The sequence below is a fragment of the Physella acuta genome, unplaced genomic scaffold (genome assembly GCF_028476545.2).
Source record: "Physella acuta isolate Inbredline_101_S28 unplaced genomic scaffold, ASM2847654v3 ptg000871l, whole genome shotgun sequence".
NCBI classification, from domain to species: Eukaryota; Metazoa; Mollusca; class Gastropoda; family Physidae; genus Physella; species Physella acuta.
In genome coordinates, this window is record NW_026732388.1 from 69286 (window position 1) to 89267 (window position 19982).

Genomic DNA, 19982 nt, shown 5'->3' on the forward strand with positions numbered 1-19982 from the left:
ATCAATTTTTCACCTTCATGAAGATCTAAATGTAGTTATTCAAGTTTGCGAAAAAAAAAAAAAAAACAGCCACCGAAATTGGAAAGGTTTGTTGCGCTTTTTACCAGTCACTTTTTTAACGATTTAAAAAAAAAATTATTCTGGTGTTTCAATATATATGATTATTTTGATACGCTCCATTAAGCCTAATTGAACATTTAACGAAATTTTAGCTCTAGAATCGTTTATAATTTACTACTCTTTTAATCCCCTGGCCCTAGGCTAGCTCAAATAATGAAATAAAAATAAACAATATTAATTAGATACGATAACTGCGTTGGTCGGAATCAACCTTAAAATGAGGCTATGGGACCGGAAGCAAGTAATACGCCACCTACAGGCCTGAAACAATAAACTGGTAAAGAAAAGTTAAAAAAAAATATTGAAGGCCAAAACCATCGAGCTCTACACTAGAACTTGTTTATCAGCCATCATTTATTTAATGTTAGTTGGTGACCTAACCATCGCAGCTTCTAGAATCTGCTAGAGTTTAGATATATCCAGTTGCTTAAAAAAATTACCATGGCAGCAGCAGTTTCCCAGCACTTTGAAAATTTTAAATCACGTCTTGATAAAGTTTTGCACGAAAAAAACAAACTCAACGATTTCTTAGAAAAAATTGAGCAGAAAACAGGAGTAAGAAGATTGTACATCGCACTTGGTAAGAAGCGTATTTTCACTCTAACTCAAATACATACTAGATCTACATAGCTTTAGAATAGTTAAGATTAAGATTCTAAATCGGTAATCTATCGTTTTGGGTACGTAAAATCGCCCGCGGCTATTAATGTACGAAAACGTTACCTCATCATTGTCAAGACTTTAATAGAAGTATATTAGCGATACTCACTAATTTTAAATTTCGTTATTTTTTTATTTAAACATTACCAATGAAAGCTAGAGATCAATCTCTAATCAATCAAATACTTAATTTGTTGATAATAAACTCATTTGGAGCTTAATATTAATTACTGATTTTTGTTAAGGCAGATGCTAGCCGGAATAAGATGCGCATGCGCAATGGAGAGAAACTACGACTTGCCATCACGGCGATGTTTTCGATGGTACTGCGCATACGAGTGTTTACAACTGCAGAACCCTAACACTCTAACACCATCCCTAATCCTATCCCTATTCCTAATCCTATCCCTAATCCTATCCATAACCCTAATCCTAACCCTAGCCACAGGTCACTGCGCAGAGCTATCTTTTGCCTTTAAAAAAAAAAAGGCCAAGGCTATTCCCAGCCGACTGTGAATAGCCCCAATACGGCTATTCACAGTCGGCTGTCATTTCATGCTAAATACGACTGTGAATAATATCTTAAAATAATAAAAGCATTTATTGTGACTGGGGAATGAGGTATAGATTAAGAGAGCAGTGCTATTTTTATTTTGTTATAAAAAAGTTATTACAATTAAAGTTTAGTTTAGCTTTTAGGCTCATATCAGACATATCTGCTACAGGCTACGTAGGTCATAGATGATCAATTATGCACTCTAAATCTATACACTAGAATATAATCAGCTATAATTCAATTTCCATCACACTTTTGTGTTTTTTCCTCTTTTTTTTTTTTTTTTTTTTTTTGCTGATATGCCAACAATAACGTCACCAAAAAAATTAACAAATTAACATCTGATGGATTTGAACCTACACCTTCTGGCACGGCAGCCACTCCCAATGACCGCTCGACCACACATCTTCATGCCTAGTTAGGTATTTTAAACATTAAATCTATCAAAAACGGTCACGTGAATACGACTGTGAATAGCCCCAATATGGCTATTCACAGTCGACTGTGAATAGACACTTCGAAAAAAAAAAGCCTTTAAAATCGAGAAGCAGTGTACAGCGTCCCAGCGCAAGAACTCTTTCAATAAAGAACAATTTTAGATAGTCTTAGCACATTCACATGGTAAGTTTACACGCCGTAGACTTTCGGATATCCTGGAAAAGTTTAACTCCCAAATATTATTTAGGCCTAGTAATGGAAGGTACAGAAAATATCAAATCCCTATATTACCTTACCAATTATCAATGTACACATTGCGTGCAAAAATGAATAAGTAATTTTTTTAGCATGTTTTGAGAGGTCTACTAAATTTTGTGGACGTCCACAATGGGGGGGGGGGTCTAAAATTTCAAAATTTTGTGGACATCATAAATGGATGACTCCTAAACTAAATAGTAAATACAGGTTTGACTTGCTAAAGTCTCTATGCTAACCCTTTTGCTACTAACTAAAGTACTAACCCCAACCCCTAGTCCTACCATATGTCTAATCCTGATTAATTTCAAATTTCTAACTCTAAAACTGGACAAGATTACAATACTACCAACAGCCTAACCCTTATTTTCAGAGTCTTTTACTTTTGTCGGATATTGGTATCAATCAATTATTCGGTCTAGACTAGATTAAAAAAAAAAAATTTCACCAATGGAGGCAGCTGAGTTTGACGAGATGGGTTCCATTGTTAACATGGATAAAATACCTGTAGAACTAGGGGCCTATTTTTCTAAGTTTGTCATCATATGAGTAAAAAAAAAAGACGTTGCAGTGAGTTAAGGCTTTTAGGCCCCATCATAACCTCAATAGAAACAGTGGTTGATAAGGAAGCCATACAACACACTGCTGACAGTGACACACTAGAATAACTTTAACAATTTCATCTAATTAATAGTTGGGTGTTTGTATTAAAATACTTGTATTTGATAAAACCTCAACAGTGGAATCTTCTAAACTCTAACCGTACGTTGTGGGTGGAATCCACCCATATACATTTATCTAGAGAAAAACAGACTACAAAACCAATATGTGTTGTGTATTACAATACTATTGATACTACTAAAATGTGAGGGCGAATAGGGGTAACTGTAAGGGTTTGAAGAAATGTAACATAGCAGCTTTTTTGTGCTTTTTAAAAATTGAGGTATTAAACAAAAAGATAAATTTCATTATAATTCCATTTATTGATGAGTGGGGGGTAGCTATTTGGAATTGATGTCACAATTTCTGGGACGTTGCTGGGTGCGGGAAGTTGTGTCAGTGATCATTTACGGACACTCCCTAATATTCACTTCTTTTCTATTTTGTTAAGCTATGAGTGTACAGTGTCATTAATGCATGTAAATCATTGGGTGTACAATACCATGTTTTTTTTTTTAAGGAAAGAGGTATTTGACAGTTTGGTGTTTCCTGTGAAAATTTGCTTAAAAATCTTTCTCTTGACAGGATTTATTGCAATTATTGTGCTATGGCTAATGGTTGGATATGGCTCTCAGTTTCTCTGTAACTTCATTGGATTTATTTATCCAGCCTACGCATCGTAAGTAGATTTAAGGAGTAATATTAAATGTATTGAATTTGCCATTTTATTTAGTCTACCCAAGAATCCCAAGAGGAAAGATTTTTAGTCTAGTTTAGGCTATTACATTTTCTAGACTGGACTAACCTTTTTACTTTATTTGAATATCTAGGCCTAAATAGTAGTGTCTGCTAGCATAGTCCTAAAATACATAGTTTATTGAAATATAGTAGTATATAGTATCAATTTTTTTAATAAAGTAAATAAGACAGATTTTTATTATTTTCTACTAGTATTTTATTGTTAGTTTTAGCTCTTGACATTCTGGTTTTAAAATATTTAAGTATATTTTAACATACAATTGTAGTAGTACATTGGCGTATGTTATGTCCAGACTTAAAAATTATATTTTTATTTCTAAATTTGACGTAATTTGAATGAGACATTCACTAATTTAAATAGATTTACTTAACTATTTTTAAAATACTTGTTTTTTAAAATAGCCAGAAAAGTTCTATTTTTGTGACATAAGGTGTTCTGATTATTTAGCATTGATAATTTTAAAATTAAAATGAAAGAAAATGTTTTTTTTTTTTACATTTACTATTTATACAATTATTCCTTAATGTGACAATCTATAAAATTTAGTTTTATGCTTTATTCTAACAATATACATAGCATATAAGTAGAACCATTCTAGTGCTAGTTTCTTACTTTTTATAAAACTATATATTATTTATAAATTGTAATCCTGATTAATTTATCTGTTGAATAAGTAAAGTAAGCCAACAAATTACTGCATTTATCAACATGATTTATTAATGTTTAATTATTTTGTTTCAGTGTTAAAGCAATAGAAAGTCACGACAAGGAAGATGATACAAAGTGGTTGACCTATTGGGTTGTCTACAGTGTATTCAGCCTTGTTGAGTTTTTCTCAGACATTTTTCTCTTTTGGATTCCATTTTATTGGCTTTTGAAGGTAGATAACACTGTTTTTTAATAAATTATTGTGGAAACCTCATTATATATATTAGATTGTTGTATGCCTAATTTTTTTATATCAGATTAGTGTTAGACTGATAATGAAGATTAGGTTGTACAGAACTTTAAAAAATATACGATTAGGTTGGTGTGATAGATAGTTGTATCAATAACATCCATTGTTAAGCTGCCCAGTTAACCACCAGGTTTTATATGATTAAACTCTAAAGCTATTTTAACAGCTAATTTTTCCAATTTGACAGTGCATATTTTTGGTCTGGTGCTTTTTGCCAGTACAGTGGAATGGTTCTCATACACTCTACTATAGATTCATCCGCCCCTTTATTTTGCGCCACCAAGATCGCATTGATACTGCTCTTGACAAAGCAAAGGAAGCTGTTTCAGAAGGTGTGTATGTTTTTGATAATATGCTTAATTATATATTATTTCTGTACAGCTTTCTATGGTTTATTATATGGTCACAAATATCAAATTTTTATACTGGTTTTTTAAAAAATGGCATAAATTAAAACTGGAATATTAACCTCAAACTAAAATCTATATTGCTACTAATTATTAAATCTAATGCAACTTCATTGTGTTCTAATATTGGGAATTACCAAGGTTGCTCACATACACTAAATAGCTATTTACAAAGTCATCCCTTATATGTAAAGTTGCAAACAGCATTAAGTTGTTAAGTGTCACTGTATGCTAAAGTCAGTCAAATCACTTCCTTGCAGATTAATTGAGGTATTATAATACATGTTTTAAAAATTTTCTCATGTTAAATGATTTAAGCATTTTAAAATAAGTTTAGTTCAAGGTTTAAACATCTTATGTGTAAGCCTACCAAAAATGTTTTTAAAATCCAGATTCATTAAATCTTTGAGCCATGTCAATGTAGCATGAAATATTTGGTTTGTAGAGAAGTAGAAATGTGCTTGAAATGCTTGTACTTAGAATAGATTTTTGTGATTGTCATTTTGTGGAAACCTTTCAAGTGGATGTAGTTAACAAGGCAATGACTGAAAATGTTGGAGTAATTTAGTGATTTATTTACACCATGAAACTGAAAAATAATCACTCACTCACATTAATTGTATTACTCATTTTAGCAGTTAAATGTAAGTTATTATATTTGGACAGATGATGAAAGTATGTTACTTTTCTATTATGGTAGATTTTAAAATATGAGCTGACCCGCAACTTAGCATACGCCGCTATCTAGTTGTTTTATTTTCTACTTATCAACAATTCATAATTTGTGAAATCAACACAACCCCCCCCCCCCCCCCCAACCCCCGCCCAGTGAAAGCAGCCATTAACACAACAATAATGAAAATATCAAGCAGAATTTATTATCTCCCCTTAGTTTCAAATTGTTTAAAAACTAAATTATCTGCCCCTAATAGCCGTCACTTATTCAAACCGGCTCTACTATTGTAAACATTCGGGGTGAACCATAGCTCACCTGACAGGTGGGGATGAGGGGGTGGCTAAGCTGTGTGGTGTCTTGTATGGTCCCTATGAAGAGAATTATATATAGAAGCTCTTTTTGTGATCATTTTTTAAAATGAAATGGTTGACATTTTATCTCCTGTGATATTAAAAAAATTAAATATCATAATGGGCCCCACCTATACATAAGTTATCCAAAAACTTATATACTCACTGTTAAACTTAATATATAAAGAAATGAGTGATATATTTTTTTGTTTAATCTGTCTAGTTTTGATGATCTATTACATCTAGTTTAAGCACCTTAGGCAAAATAATGGACAACCATGCCTTAAATGTTTGAAAATATTGTACAGTTAATGTAAAGTAGGTCCTAATTGTTATAAGTTGGGTTTGCTAGGTGCAAATGAATGTTGGTGTAAATGAGATAATGAATTCATGGATTGATGATGTTGCTGAAAGATAGTGAAGTTTTGTGTAGAAACTGGTTACTGTGGAGTTAGTCCTTGTCTTAATCATCAAGGAGTAATGAAGTATGGCCTGTGTGGCTCAATTAGGAGACTAAATTCGTCAAAGGATTCTAAGGAAGAGATTGCCTTGTCTAGGTGGTCTGAGAAATCTGAAATCAACCTCTGGAAGATATTGTGTATTTGCTTCAAGTGTATAACCATATGTGTGTATAAACTGATGAGATTGGTACCCTAACAAGTGCAACATGTGCATTCATTATCTCTTTCACACCAACATTCATTCGCACCTAGCAATCCCAACTCCTAACATTAATGGTGATTTTAACATTAAGCTCTCTTTTAATTGGTTGCTTCTTTTAATTGGTTGCTTCTTTTTAAGTATTAAAATCTGAAAATCGAAAGGCAAGTATTTTTCAGAAATGCTACCACATTAAAATGCCTTTCCCTTTGTCCATAATAAAATAATGCTATTTCAAATATTTATTTTAAAAACGTGGAAAATGTTTAGTCAGAATCGTGTTTTAGAGAAAATAATTTTAAAAAAAATTGAATTATGTAATCAAGCTTTAAAACTAAAGGGTTTTTGAAATACTTCAATAATTATTTTTAAATATATTAATAACATTATACAGCATATTTAAAAGTATAGAAACTTTTTTTTAGATATTGATGGTATAGTGAACTTAAAAGTCATGTTCCCCATTTTTATTTTATTTCTTTTTCACTATACTGTCCCTCTTTTGCTTAGTATTTAACCTAGCTACTTCTAAGGGTGAGTCCTCTCAAGGCTCTATTAGAGAGGACACCAGCAAACTAATGCAGTCGGGTAAGATGCCAAACATTTTGGAAAAAAGATAGCAGTTGCTTGCATTTCCGTTTAATTTGCTATTTATGTTTTATGAATTCTTAATGAAGGTTCAGATTTTTGTACATTATTTTAAAATAATCGAAGTTTAAACAACTTAACAAGTGATCATGATGTCAATCCTTGTAAATGTTTTTTAATAATGTAGTCACTGAAGACCAAACAAGATGTAGGTCTAACTATAAACTATCTTTTTAATATATAAGACAAATTACAATTTTTGGTTCTTCTTATCTTGTATCTAGTATAGTTTCACATATCCTTGTTTGGTGGATAAACTTTAACATTAACAAAGTTACTTTTTTATTAATTTTTTTAGCAAATTGATGCTATTTACAAAAAAAATGCATGTCTTGGTTAGAAGTTTGTTTTAAATTTGATAAATACAGTTGGTGCATGAACTTTTTGAATTTTAAAAGCACATAAAATAGTTGTAGTAAAATATTATGTATAAACTGCTATTTATACATATAGTTAAGTATTTTTCCCCTAGCAGCAATTATCATAGACTTGTCCCTCAAGCACAATCTTTAATTTATATTAAAAAAATCAGTCATTTCATAAGTGTAGCCAAGTCCAAGAGGCACAAGTATAACCCATTAAAATATTTGTTATGATTTTGCTATAAAATTCGTTTTCATTTACAAACTGTAATGATGTCCTGTAAATGTTTTATGGAATAAGATAAAGATACAAGAATACATCAAGCACATTTCAATCTTACTATTTTCATTTGATGAGGGTGGTCTAGAAAATGTACAGTAGAACAATATTGATATGCCATTGCAGTTTTAAAACTGTTTCATATTTTGTCCAAAAGAGGGACGGTGCATATTATTACTCAGTTTCTGTTCTTCTGGGTTTATTTTGGTTTAAACTATTTTGAAAACTTTTACTCAAGATTTTATTATTAATTTAGTAATTATCCTTATTTTAGTCCCTTTTCATTCAACATTTCATTCACTAGCTTTTTCAGGAAATGATTGTCTAGCACTAACAATTAATAGTTAAAAAATAATTATTCATCTTTGCCACAACTTTAGTTGAAATAAGTTGTAATACTTTGGTGTAGTAAATTATAAAATTATACCTAAATCCAGCAAAGAAAGCATGGAGAAATAATAAATCTTACTGTTGAATATCTGTAGTTGACAGTTGTTAATCTCATAATCTTGCCCTTGGGCACTTTAAATAATTATAACATCTACAGTCAGAACATTTTCTTGCATTTATTCTCATAGTTACATTCATGAATTTAATGATAGCTTTACCTTTCATTAAAATGCTCATGTAATTGGTGACTATTAAATGTGACACTTAAATTTTTTTTATAAATTTCAGCTAAAGAATTAGCAGGGGACATGGCAAAAGATGAAGCTTTTCGTCGACTTGCAAACAGTGGAAAGAATGACTAAATCAGTGCTGAGTATTGCACTTACAGGTGCACTTTCTTGCATTCAGAGATGTTTTGCTCAGTTTTGAAACTGACTTAGTTACTTTGAAATCTATGACCACCCAAACAGAATCTTCTAGTACACCCTTACAACTTCTTGCTTTGGTTTTATTACATGTCCATTTGTCATAAACATCTAACAAATCTAACAGTGAACTTTGGTGGATTTAACATAAAAAAATGAAAGTGAATTAAGATATGTTTGACAGTTCCAAACAGATGTGTAACTTTTATAAGATTTTATTTTGAACTAAACTTGATTAATAGCTTAGTATTTAATTCATTAAGCTCATATTGAAGAGACCACTTGCATTTTGCTCAATTAAAAATGACATAATTACACATTTTGCTGATGGATAATCAGTTATCTATATAACGCTATGTAATACCCTTTTCACAGTTCCTATCTAGCTTTGCACAGTATTCGTTTCCTTTTTGTATTGACTGGATACCATAAGCTTCATGTTGGTTAATTAGATATTTACCTTTACTTCCTCTAAAGCACTTTATCAAATTATTTTCACACATCTAGTTCTTAACCCAGTGCTAACTATTGCTTTAAGTGTTTGTTTGGCCGCCGCCCCCCCCCCCCCCCCCCCCCCAGGCTCCCCAAAGATTGAGTGCAATTTATTATAGATGTATCTGCAAAATCAAATTGCTTTTTGACATGTGTTGGGGAAAACATTTTTTTCATCTTGTAAAAATGATCTCTACATATTCTAGTCTTTTTTTTTCTCATTGTTTTACTGAATATTCAGACCATTATTGATTGTACCAAGAAAACTGTTACTTTATCAACACCTATATAATGCATCTAACACTGAAAAATAAGGAAACACATTTATTTTCTGAATTGCCTAACTTTAAAAAATTAAAGATTTTATTTTTATCTATAGAAGTTACAAGAATAAAATTATGCATTTTTATTTTTACAGATATAAGCAGAGATTTTCCATTTTTATGAATGACACTATTGACATATTATGAGCTAGTATAAAAAAATTGCTTTATTTATTATGATGCATATTTTTTGTAAAATAAATTCAAGCACAGCTGTTTCCAATCTATAATAAATTGCTGTTAGTTATTTGTTTAATCAGTCTTTTTTATGTCACTCATCTGTGCAATATAGATCATGTACACCAGCATTTAGTTTTGACTAACCTGTTTATGCTAGAAATTCCTTGATACATATAAGCTGTTTACATTTGCTTACTCACTGTACAACTATTGCCATATTTTTTTCTATTTTTGGTTTGGGTAAATTCAATTTAATTTAAGAATGTATGGGTTTTTGTTTTACATTTTTTTTTAACTACTCTTGGATTATGTGAAATGACTATTTTACTCCGGTGCTGGAAGTCTCCTTGGTGTTGCTGAAGCCTGAACTGAAATCTGGAAACAGATTTCTTCTTCCAATTACTAGACATGACTTAGATCCATAATTCATTATCTTAAAAATCATTTATTAATATAAACATTTAAACCTTAGCTATGTTATTTAACAAACAGAATTGGTCCAGATTTCCCCACCTTTTAAAAGTAAATAATTTTGGTTACACTATTTTAAATGGTTGTGGTAGTGCTTTGCTTAAAGGCATCAATAACTTTTTTAATCTCTTAAGATTAAAACTATAAAACATTTAAAAGTATGTCATTGCTAGACAATTGATAGGGAGATTTTTTATTCCAGTATCATTGTCTTAGTTTGGCTTAGAAAATGCGCTTTCTTTGTACAATTGACATAAAAGCCTGTTGTATTTGAATTTATATAACTGTTCTTTGTTGTCTTAATATTGAGCAGATAAGCAACTGCTGTCAGAAAGAAATAAAAGCTACCACAACACAATGATTTATTTTTTATTTAAAAAAAATTCCTTATTGTTATTTGTTTTACATTCTCAGGATGTTATATTTTTGTTAACTTTAATTTACCAACACACTGTTATTTTGACTACATAGTTTTTTTTTAAAGTGTGTGTGTGCATGCTTTCAACTTGAAAATGTAGACTTCCTAATGTCTAAATGTTTTTTTAGACTAATAAAGCTTACATAAAGATTCGCCTAATTGTATTACTTCTGTGATGGATTGGAAGTTGATGCAAAGCCTTGTGATTATTTTAATTAAGTGCAAGGGTGAGCATAATTTTAAGTAGCTGTATTCAAAGAGGTGACCATACAGCATTTCAGTATTTTTGCTTAGTGCTGGGTTTATACAGTTCTGATAGAATTATAAAAGTCTTAAGTACTGTTAAGTATTTTGATGGCTGGAGCGCACAAGGTGTGTGAAATGACATAATCTAAAGAAAGCATTCTGATTCATTCAGATTAAGTAAAAAAATAAAACTTTTTTAGTTCTTACAAATAAACATTTTCTAAAATTCTAATGATTTGACCAAGGTGAAGTAGAGTTCATGTTTCTGCAACCTCGACTGGAGGTTTAAATTGTATCTTTAAAAAAAACTCTAATGCCATCCCCTTGTTCTAAACAAATCACATAACATATTACAACCTCATAACTTGAGCTGCCGTTAATTAGCATTTGCACATCTCTGCACTCTGAGTAATACTATCAAATAGACCTTAATTTAATTTGAACTAAATACCACCCCCCTCCCTTACATTACCTTGGCACCACAGTAAGGTTATCACCCCTGGCTCTCAGCATGCCATCATAAAACTGTCAGACATGCCACACCTTCTCATCCCCTTCTAAAATAATGTCACCAAATTTTACACTTTGCACAGTTATTGGTTTTTATCTCTGTTGATTTAGCCCAATAAAAATTTGCTAGTACCTATTAAACCAAAAAAAAAAATACTGAAAATTTTAGCATAAACTGATCATCAGATGTATTGATTAATTTTCAAAACAATGAGCAAAAAAAAAAACCTGTTAAAATAGCCTAAATTAACTGGTTACACTAATCTAACCCCTCTTCTATCCTTTTCTCTCCCCCCCCCCCCCCCCTTCCCTGCCAAAAAGACAAATTCCCACAGTGGTGGTGTTCATTGTCTCTTTGGTCACTAGAAATGTTTTTAGATTTCTAGTAGTAGTATAATAAGTAAGCCTGTAGTAGATATAAAGAAGCTCTAAAAAGAAATGGTACCATATTTATTCTTCCCATTCTGTTTGTTCTAAACTAAGACGACCACAAAACTAAAAATAATAGTTTTGAAAATTGACCAGAAACATGCCAGTGTGATGAATGCAGCCAGACCATCAAACTGATTTATCAAGAATGAGGAACAGAATTTTGGACTCACTTGGTCTATTCACTTGATACAGACTGCTTGCTAGATTGACTTGCAGTTAAAACTCCAAATTTAAAAAACAAATTTAAGCCAGAGTTAATGTATTATCTTGAGATGAGTAAGTTTAAATAGATCAAACTGGGATGACTAAATTTCTACCAAAGATTTTGAAGATAAAAGAAAGTAACTACTGTTCAATTTCAGTGTATTGGATTTTTTTTTTATTTATTAAAAAAAAACGTACATCATTAAAACAAAGCAACAAATAGAATGAAAGCAAGCTACAAAACTGCTTTCCATTTAGTATTGTTTAAAAAAAAAATCGAGTTTATTTATAAACTCTTTTACTGTTTTATACACCACATACTGCAAATAAAACACTTAGCACAGTGAAACAGTGAAGAGAACATTGAATGCAGTGAAATTGGATTATTAACAGTTGACCTTAGTTTCAATAATTACTTCCATCCAAAAACCAGTCTTCAACATGTAAATGCTTAAATTATACAAGGCCACAAAGAAATGCTTTTTTTCCAGTTAAGCTACTGACACAAACATTTGGGAAGTATATTGCATTTGATGCTTGAGAAGGTGTTTGTAATGTAAACAATATTTAATCAGCACCACAAAGGTAAAAAATTAATCTTTACATCTGTTTAACTGCTGATGGATAACCAAAGACTGAAAACTAATTTGATCTATCTTACATTTAGATTTTTGTTCCAAATTGATTCAAAACACTTGTAAAAATTAAATTATCTACAGATGTTATTTCAAATGGAAATATCTTTAAAAATGAGTAAATACAGACTAACCTGAGAAATTTTAAATTACACTTAGTTGACTAGGGTTTTGCAAAGTGAACAAAAAAAGCAATAATAATAAATGTCCTGAGTCACTTTTCAACTATATAAAAATCAGTTATTGTTTACTTTCAATGTGAACATCATGAGTCATCCCCCCCCCCCCCTAAAACAGTTTCTTTATGTTCTTTAGCAATGTTTTGTTATACTCAACTTTATTAGTTAATATTAAGGAAATCAATGCCTTGGATGTTTGTGGCATGTGGACAATAAACACACACTGAACTTGCTCCTGGCAGCACCAACTGTATGTTACCAGCTTCATGATCAAGCAAAATAAATGCTTGAAATCTTAGGTTTGATTATATACTGCAGTGATGGTGAAATATCTTTGTTTCTCTTAAATTTTCTTGCAGTGCAATTAAAAAAATGCTAACATTATAGCGAGTTAAAAATTAATTTTTTATAAGATGGATATGCAGCAATTCACATTTTTTCCCCAGTGTATCTATCACCAGTTTTAAAAATAAATACATCTTGTTATGAACTGTGTAAGTTACAGTCTGCTATGTGCTACCTTAATTTATTTAAAAAACTTCAGTTGAGAGAAGGTGGAGCACTGTTGAGCCAAGTTATTTCTAAAGAAGGCCATTTAGTCTGCAGACACAACTTGATAGGGCTGGTGTCAGTAACAAACTGGATGTCCACTTCTTCAGCCAGTACAGCCATGCCTTCCGCATATAAAACCTGAAACAATATGGATTTCTATTCATTGAAGTTTTTTATCAAATGACATATTTTATCTAGAAAGCCTCCTACCAAAAATTAAAACACTACTTTTCATAATTTATTGCTAAAATTAAAAACCTTGTGTGTAAAAAAAGTTTTTTTTTTAAACATCTTGATATATTTAGAAAAATTAATTAGAAATTTTAAAGTGTGGTATAATAAATAAAGTTTCTTTTCTATCAAGATCTGCTGGGCATGAACATGGAATGTGTATAGACATATTGTGTATAGAGCACTTATCTTCTGTTTGCAGGGACAAAGTGGTCAACAAATAACAGAGATTGCTAAAATGCCTATATGAATAATATCATGCTATTAAGGTCAAAAATATAAAACAAATCTTCTTGGGCTGTGAGCTCAGCTGAAATAGTATAGGTGAGACTACAATGTAGCATGTTTTACAACAGAAACAGTTCACTCACTGTGCCATTTACACAAGATTGTGGAAGTCCATTGTAATGATAGATATTGAAAGAACTTGGGCAATCAGACGGTTCATAAGGGAAAAACTCTTCCATAAAACAGTTGCGGGTAATTATTCCAAGGCCTTCACTGTCCATCTTTTCTGTCATGATATCTACACTGTGAAAACATGAAGCAAACTGTGATGGGACTACTAGCGTTGTGATATCTAATAACCATAGACATTTTAAATTGAATTACATATGATGTTTAAGGTTTTCAATTTGCAAGTTTTGATCATGATAGAGGTAAAAAATATGGATACAAAAAACAGTCCTGATAAGTAAACAATATTTTATTATCTAATTACTAGATTGCTTAAAATTTGTTATTGTAAAATCAAACTACATGTTACTTCTAGTCTTTAACGAATTGTTAGAATTGATGGTTTAACTTACTATTCTTTTTCTGCCACTAAATCTAAACTTTTCAAAACATCTTCCAATAGCGTGGATGAAATGAATCCGTTACCTGTGGATATAGAAAATTATAAGCAGTGAAAATGTGCTTCTAACAGAAGTAAACCACCACAAAGGGTGATAAGGCACCTTAAAATTCATATTGGTTTTTATAGAACACAAGCAATAGAATTATGCACTGTCTGATAGTTGTACAAAATAATTACCTTCAGGATCAAACTGTGAAAAAACCTGCATTGCATTAACTGCTGAATAGTCTTTTACAACTAGTTTTTCAGTCTGAAATACATTTGTAAAGAAAATTTTGCAAGTGAAAAGCCACACTCAGATTAAGCCCAATTGAAAACATATTTTAAATATTAGCTAATACTAATTTTAAAAAGAAAGAAGTTTGAATGGATAATTATTTATAAATGATGAAAACACTGGCCTACCATAGAGAACATTACTGTCAAATGAGTTTCACTTCCCAAAACCCAGACAGGAAACATAGGATTCTTGTAGAACCATCCAACCTGTATCATTAAACAAGTTATGTTCAATCTATCATACAGTCATAACTGGTACAAGATTTTAATTTACATTTCTTCAATGTTAAAAATCTTTGAACGACAAAACTTCTATTTAAGGGATAAAAGCTAACATAAGAAAATGTTTTTCTCTAAATATTATCTTCGTTAGTGTATTAAAAAAGATATAAGGCACTGCTTTATAAACACTGTTGAACAAAAAAGAGACAACACAACTAACACAAATTATTTTACTATTGTATTTATTAATTTACTTAAGAACAAAACAAGCATAAAACTCACCTCACAATATCTCATGTGTTCCAACAATGTAAGAAACCCAACAGCTGACTGCTTCTGTATGCCTCTGAGCTCTGTAGATGTCATAGTGTTATATATTGTTAGTGCCTAGTTATATTAAGTTATACACGGTTAGCGCCTGAAATAAAATTAATAACCTAAAACATTTGCCGTTTTAAAAATTCCTGTTATTAATTAAGATATTCGAATTTGAGTTTAAAACTTTTTTTTTCTTAGGTTCCTTTAATTTTATCTAAAATTATTGTAGTAATCAGCACTAACAAGCTTGTTGCTCAGACATTTAAAAGACTCACTAAGCCCTGCAATATCTTTCTCATTATCCCACACATTGGATGTAGCTTGTGATGTCAACAACAAATTTATCAAGCTCTGACTGAAAATATAAATAAAGCTAATAAACTTAAAGGCTTAAAATTAATTGGATAACAATGATTCCCTCTGTATTTTAAAAAAAATGAACTTAACGATGTAAATTTAGTACAGCCTCTAACTGTATTATTAAATACTACATTTTTTACAATTGCTTTAAAAAACCTTTGTACCTGCCATGTCCATAAGTCCCATCTATCAATGGCTCAGTTGGATCTTCTACTTCATTTTTTATTTGCTGAATTCCCTAAATAAATTGAGAATTCAAAACATATGAAGCTTATGGCTAGAAACTTTTTTTGAAGCACATTACATTTTGAATGACATTAGCTGAGCCTAGTTATATTCTAAAGAATATTAGGCAATAATGTAGTAAGTAGCTCATATATAAAAATAAAACTGCTTTTTTGGGGTAGATTTTCAAATTGTTCAAATGGCAATAAACTACTTATAGTTATATACTAAAATAAATCAAATAATCTTTTAGAGATGTTTATTTATAAAGTTGGTGTCATAGGTCTAAATTTAATGTTATAGTCTGTTTTTTGGTTTACTTTCTCTAACAATTAAAATTGAAAATATATTTTAAATATAATTAACTAAGAAAAATTTAATTTACCTTAGAGAGTACTAGAGAATAAAGATACAATAAAACTCCAAATTTGGACTGGAATTCTGGTAGAGATTTGTTTAAAGCTAATTTTAACTCTTCTAGATCATTGCAGTGATAATACCTGTAGACAAGAAATGCAACATAGAATAATATTTTACTATTATATTTAAACTATGGAGTATAAATTATGGTCGCATCACTTCAGTTCTAAATATTCACACTATTTCCTACTGCAAATGTGTTATGTTCATACTTAAGATTTTCGTGAAAATAGTTTTGATCTCTTGTTTTAGTCTCCTTGGAGGAAATGAGCTCAGTTTTATTATTGGTAACACTCCCTTCACCCTCCTCATCTCTTTGCTGTAGTGTGGACTGGTGTTTCAGGCTCACTAATACATAGCTTGAGCTGTGCAGCTTTGACAAGATTTCAAACAAGGCCTCGACAAGAAATTGATTGGCTTTTTCATCTGAAAACAAGTACATTTTATAAAACTAGACAAAAATATTAATTCAAATTATTAGCTTGCTATAATAGATATTTCACATCTATGAACTGTGCTAATAACCAGAAAGTCTCAATTTTTAATTCTAGCCCAAATGACACTCATGAATCTACCCAGTTTTTATTTTACACTGATGGGTACTTGACTCAAGGCACCTCAACTCACAAAACTGACAAAACTGTCCCTTTATATTCTGAGGTAATACAAGTTGGATAATACTTCTGTTGACTTTTCAGGCCTGAGGGGTAAACTTATTTTACTTTAATAGATTGTCAGGCTGTTGAATTATCTCTAAACAAAAAATTTATTTCAATTATAATTGATAAGTACAAAAAAAAATGAAAAATACTTAAAATGATAAATAAATTTATTACTGGATGATGATCTGAAGGTGTCTATGTTGCTGCTTCCATCTCTGAAGAGCCCACACTTGATTATATAAGCCTGTACAGGAGCTATAACAGCACATGGTCCACCTTCTAACTGCACCAAAGCTGTTGATTCTTTATCACTGAAAACAAATCCTGAAATTAAATATAAAGTTAATGAGAGCAAAGCATTACTTCCTATGAAGAGTACAAACAAAAATTTGCTATTAAAACCCAATCAGACAATTATCTGCCCTTTCCTACTTCCTGTGGTAGTTCTCAGGAGATAAACCAGCCATCTATGACCAACAAGTTTATCAACCAGGCTGTTTGAGTAATCAAGATTAATATCTCCCCTTTTATTATTAGGTATGATATTCTTAATAATAGTAATGACTCTTTTAACATCTAATTTAACAAAAAATATATTTTCATAACATTTGGAAAGTTTGAACCAAATTGCTAAATTAAAAGTGGGTCAGAGTTTCCTGGCATCTCTTCGAAGAACCTCTACCGCCCCCCCCCCCCCCTTAACAAAAATATAATTAATTGAGAAATATATACAAATTTCAAGTATCCACCCCCACCCGAGGTCCACGTTTGCTCTCAAATTGTTATTCACGTATTTTATTCTTGAAAATGCTTGTTCACACAAGTATGTTGATCAAAAATTTGAAAGGTACTTTGATGCAAAAGTTTTAAAATCAAAAGTTTGAGGGGGGAGGCGCAAATCGAAAGTTTAAGGGGGGGTGCAAAAGTTGAAAGTTTGTCCCCAGGAAGGGTCGCTACGCCTCTGGGGGGGTGGGGTGACACCATTAAGTGACGCACTGGGTGACACCCGACCTCGTTACGCCACTGATAGATATGTGTGTAGGCCTTCAACAAAACACAATTTTTAAAGATAAATAAAGATTAATTTAGATTAGGCCTAATAAATGAAGAGTTTCATTTTAAGATTTTAAAATGTGTAGGTCTATCTATAGGCTCTATACTATACTACTACTACTAGATCTATAGCTATATATTTTATTCAAGTTATTCTTACCTTGTGCCCAACGAGAGAAAACATCATTTTTTAATGAATGACCCCAAAGCAAAGACTTAGCATCCCCAATCAAAGTTGGGTCATGCGATGTTCGGTGTGACTGTGAAGCCATAATAATTAATTTAGTAATCTAGCTAGATCTAGTAGCTTAAGAAATCAGAAGAAAGTCTACATTACTCTACTGTCTAGTCTACATCGCCCGAATACTCAGACTCAGATCGACAGATACTTGAGCTTGAGATCAGCAGATTATTAAATTTTGTACAGTAGGCCTAATAAAAAGTAATTTCTCGATTAGATTGAGACGGTAAACAGTAATACATTCAAAAGAACTAGACGAGAACTAGAAGAGGCCTAGACTAGTCTAGATTTATTTATACTAATAGAACTTTATCGGAATATTCAATATTGGCAAAGCCAACAAATTTTAGTTTACGTCTACTCTAATGTTTGTTGATAAGTGGCCTATCTAACAACCGCAAGACATGGTTAAACCTAGGAGATTAAAGCATAGACGTACGAGCATAATATAATGATATAAATATGTGTGAGTATCTGTATATATGTAGTCCTATTATATAAAACTGGATATATGAATCTCATCAATGATTAACTTGATACAACCAGCACTTTCTTATAATCGCATTTAATGATAAATGACCGCATGTCATTTGTTGTCAATTTTAAACTCACATTTACACTCCCATTTAGTTTAGTACTGTTAGACCCCCATCCCCTTTAAATTAAAGCCTAAATTGACACCATACTTTAGCCCTTTCGTAACTTTTTGCTTCCCTTAAATAAAGCAGTAGCGAGGGGGGGGGGGGACATATGTCCCCGGGCGCCGACCTTAGGGGGCGCCAAAATGGGTTGGAAAATCGAAAAGTTTGTCCCCGGGCGCCGGTAAGGGTCGCTACGCCTCTGAAATAAAGGGATATAGCCACACAAAAAAGTACGAAAACGCTGTTATCAGAGATAACCACCTTCTAGCAAGGTTAATTTTTGCGTGAATAAAATGTAATGGAATAGTGGATAAGTTCATATTTATCCTCCATGTCTTCATAAGCGCATTTCAAACTATTTTAATTTCAAAGGACCGCCTCTAAAATATATATATGTTACGGTGAAAGCCCGAAGTCGGCCAATGCTAGGATTGGCCGGCCAATCCGCGCATTGGCCAATATCGCCTCCCATAGGTCGGTCAAAGTCCGAAACTTTGCTTGATTTCGGCCTTTGGCCGGCCAATCCGCGGACTGGCCATAGTGGACCGGCCAAAGTCTTAATTAGATGATCATCTGGCTAGGGACGACCGGCCAAAGTCCGAATTAGAATATCATGAACAGATTTTGTTTTTTTTTATGCCGTAAGGATCATGAAATTAAGTCTTTATTGATTATTAATTAAAGTAAATGACAGAAACATTCAAATTTTTATTGTACTATAGTCTCAATCTATCAATATCATCATTTGTTACAACAAGTTGAACTTTTATGGCATTTAGAATTACATAGCAGCTTGTTATTTTTACACTTGCAGCGATTTGTTGTGTACTTAGTTGTGCAATTGCAGCGAGTGTAGCCTTGGCCCCCAGCCAATGATTGTGAAGATTGCCCTCGACGCTCATGACAACTGCGATCACGCTTCGGGGATCACCGTGACCTCTGTCAACATCTGGAACACGGATGCGTACATTGTCACCCACTTCACCATCTTTAAATTTTGTATTTAAGTTTTAAGCATCTTAGCACCTTGAGTTTGCAAGCCAGTATGAGCTGCTGATCTGTGTTCCATGATGTCTTGTTTGTTGTGACACAATCTGCAGGTAATGTTCCCTCCGTACCCTTCGTCTGCTTCATTGGGTATTCCACAAATAGCATGGACATTGGCCGGCCAATGCGCGCACTGGCCAGAATGTCCTGGCCAATGTCCTATCTAGACTAAGTTGT

At 31.9% G+C, this 19982-nt stretch overlaps 2 protein-coding genes across 4 annotated transcripts; one reads left to right on the forward strand and one right to left on the reverse strand.

Annotated features, from left to right (window-relative positions):
- The first annotated feature begins 347 nt into the window (after positions 1–347).
- LOC131952372 (receptor expression-enhancing protein 5) lies at positions 348–10639 on the forward strand. 3 transcript variants are annotated; one of them, XM_059314992.1, is made up of 6 exons: positions 348–700; positions 3275–3368; positions 4191–4329; positions 4595–4739; positions 6642–6664; positions 8469–10639. In XM_059314992.1, the coding sequence occupies exons 1-6, from the start codon at positions 562–564 to the stop codon at positions 8478–8480; spliced, it is 552 nt and encodes a 183-aa protein (XP_059170975.1). In that variant the 5' UTR covers positions 348–561; the 3' UTR covers positions 8481–10639. The 3 variants fall into 3 exon arrangements, with proteins under 3 accessions (XP_059170975.1, XP_059170973.1, XP_059170974.1); XM_059314990.1 differs by lacking the exon at positions 6642–6664 and adding an exon at positions 7011–7088; XM_059314991.1 differs by lacking the exon at positions 6642–6664.
- A 1510-nt stretch (positions 10640–12149) lies between these two features.
- Positions 12150–18501, reverse strand: LOC131952378 (ubiquitin carboxyl-terminal hydrolase MINDY-3). The gene is made up of 12 exons (XM_059315002.1): positions 18037–18501; positions 16998–17147; positions 16374–16587; positions 16127–16241; positions 15681–15754; positions 15432–15511; positions 15121–15191; positions 14743–14823; positions 14515–14587; positions 14288–14360; positions 13850–14009; positions 12150–13385 (listed from the first exon to the last, which is right to left on the reverse strand). Exons 1-12 carry the CDS (start codon positions 18146–18148, stop codon positions 13236–13238), a joined length of 1353 nt encoding a protein of 450 aa, XP_059170985.1. The 5' UTR covers positions 18149–18501; the 3' UTR covers positions 12150–13235.
- Between the last annotated feature and the right edge of the window lie 1481 nt (positions 18502–19982).

Excerpts from the sequence above, each read along its gene's own strand:
- LOC131952378 (XM_059315002.1), bottom strand. The coding sequence starts at position 18,148 with ATGGCTTCACAGTCACACCGAACATCGCATGACCCAACTTTGATTGGG. Across the intron at positions 14,824-15,120 it reads AACACATGAGATATTGTGAG|GTTGGATGGTTCTACAAGAA; the intron begins GTGAGTTTTATG and ends TTAATGATACAG. Across the intron at positions 14,361-14,514 it reads TTCACAGTTTGATCCTGAAG|GTAACGGATTCATTTCATCC; the intron begins GTAATTATTTTG and ends CTATATCCACAG.
- LOC131952372 (XM_059314990.1), top strand. The coding sequence starts at position 562 with ATGGCAGCAGCAGTTTCCCAGCACTTTGAAAATTTTAAATCACGTCTT. Across the intron at positions 4,740-7,010 it reads AAAGGAAGCTGTTTCAGAAG|TATTTAACCTAGCTACTTCT; the intron begins GTGTGTATGTTT and ends TCTTTTGCTTAG. Across the intron at positions 7,089-8,468 it reads CAGCAAACTAATGCAGTCGG|CTAAAGAATTAGCAGGGGAC; the intron begins GTAAGATGCCAA and ends TATAAATTTCAG.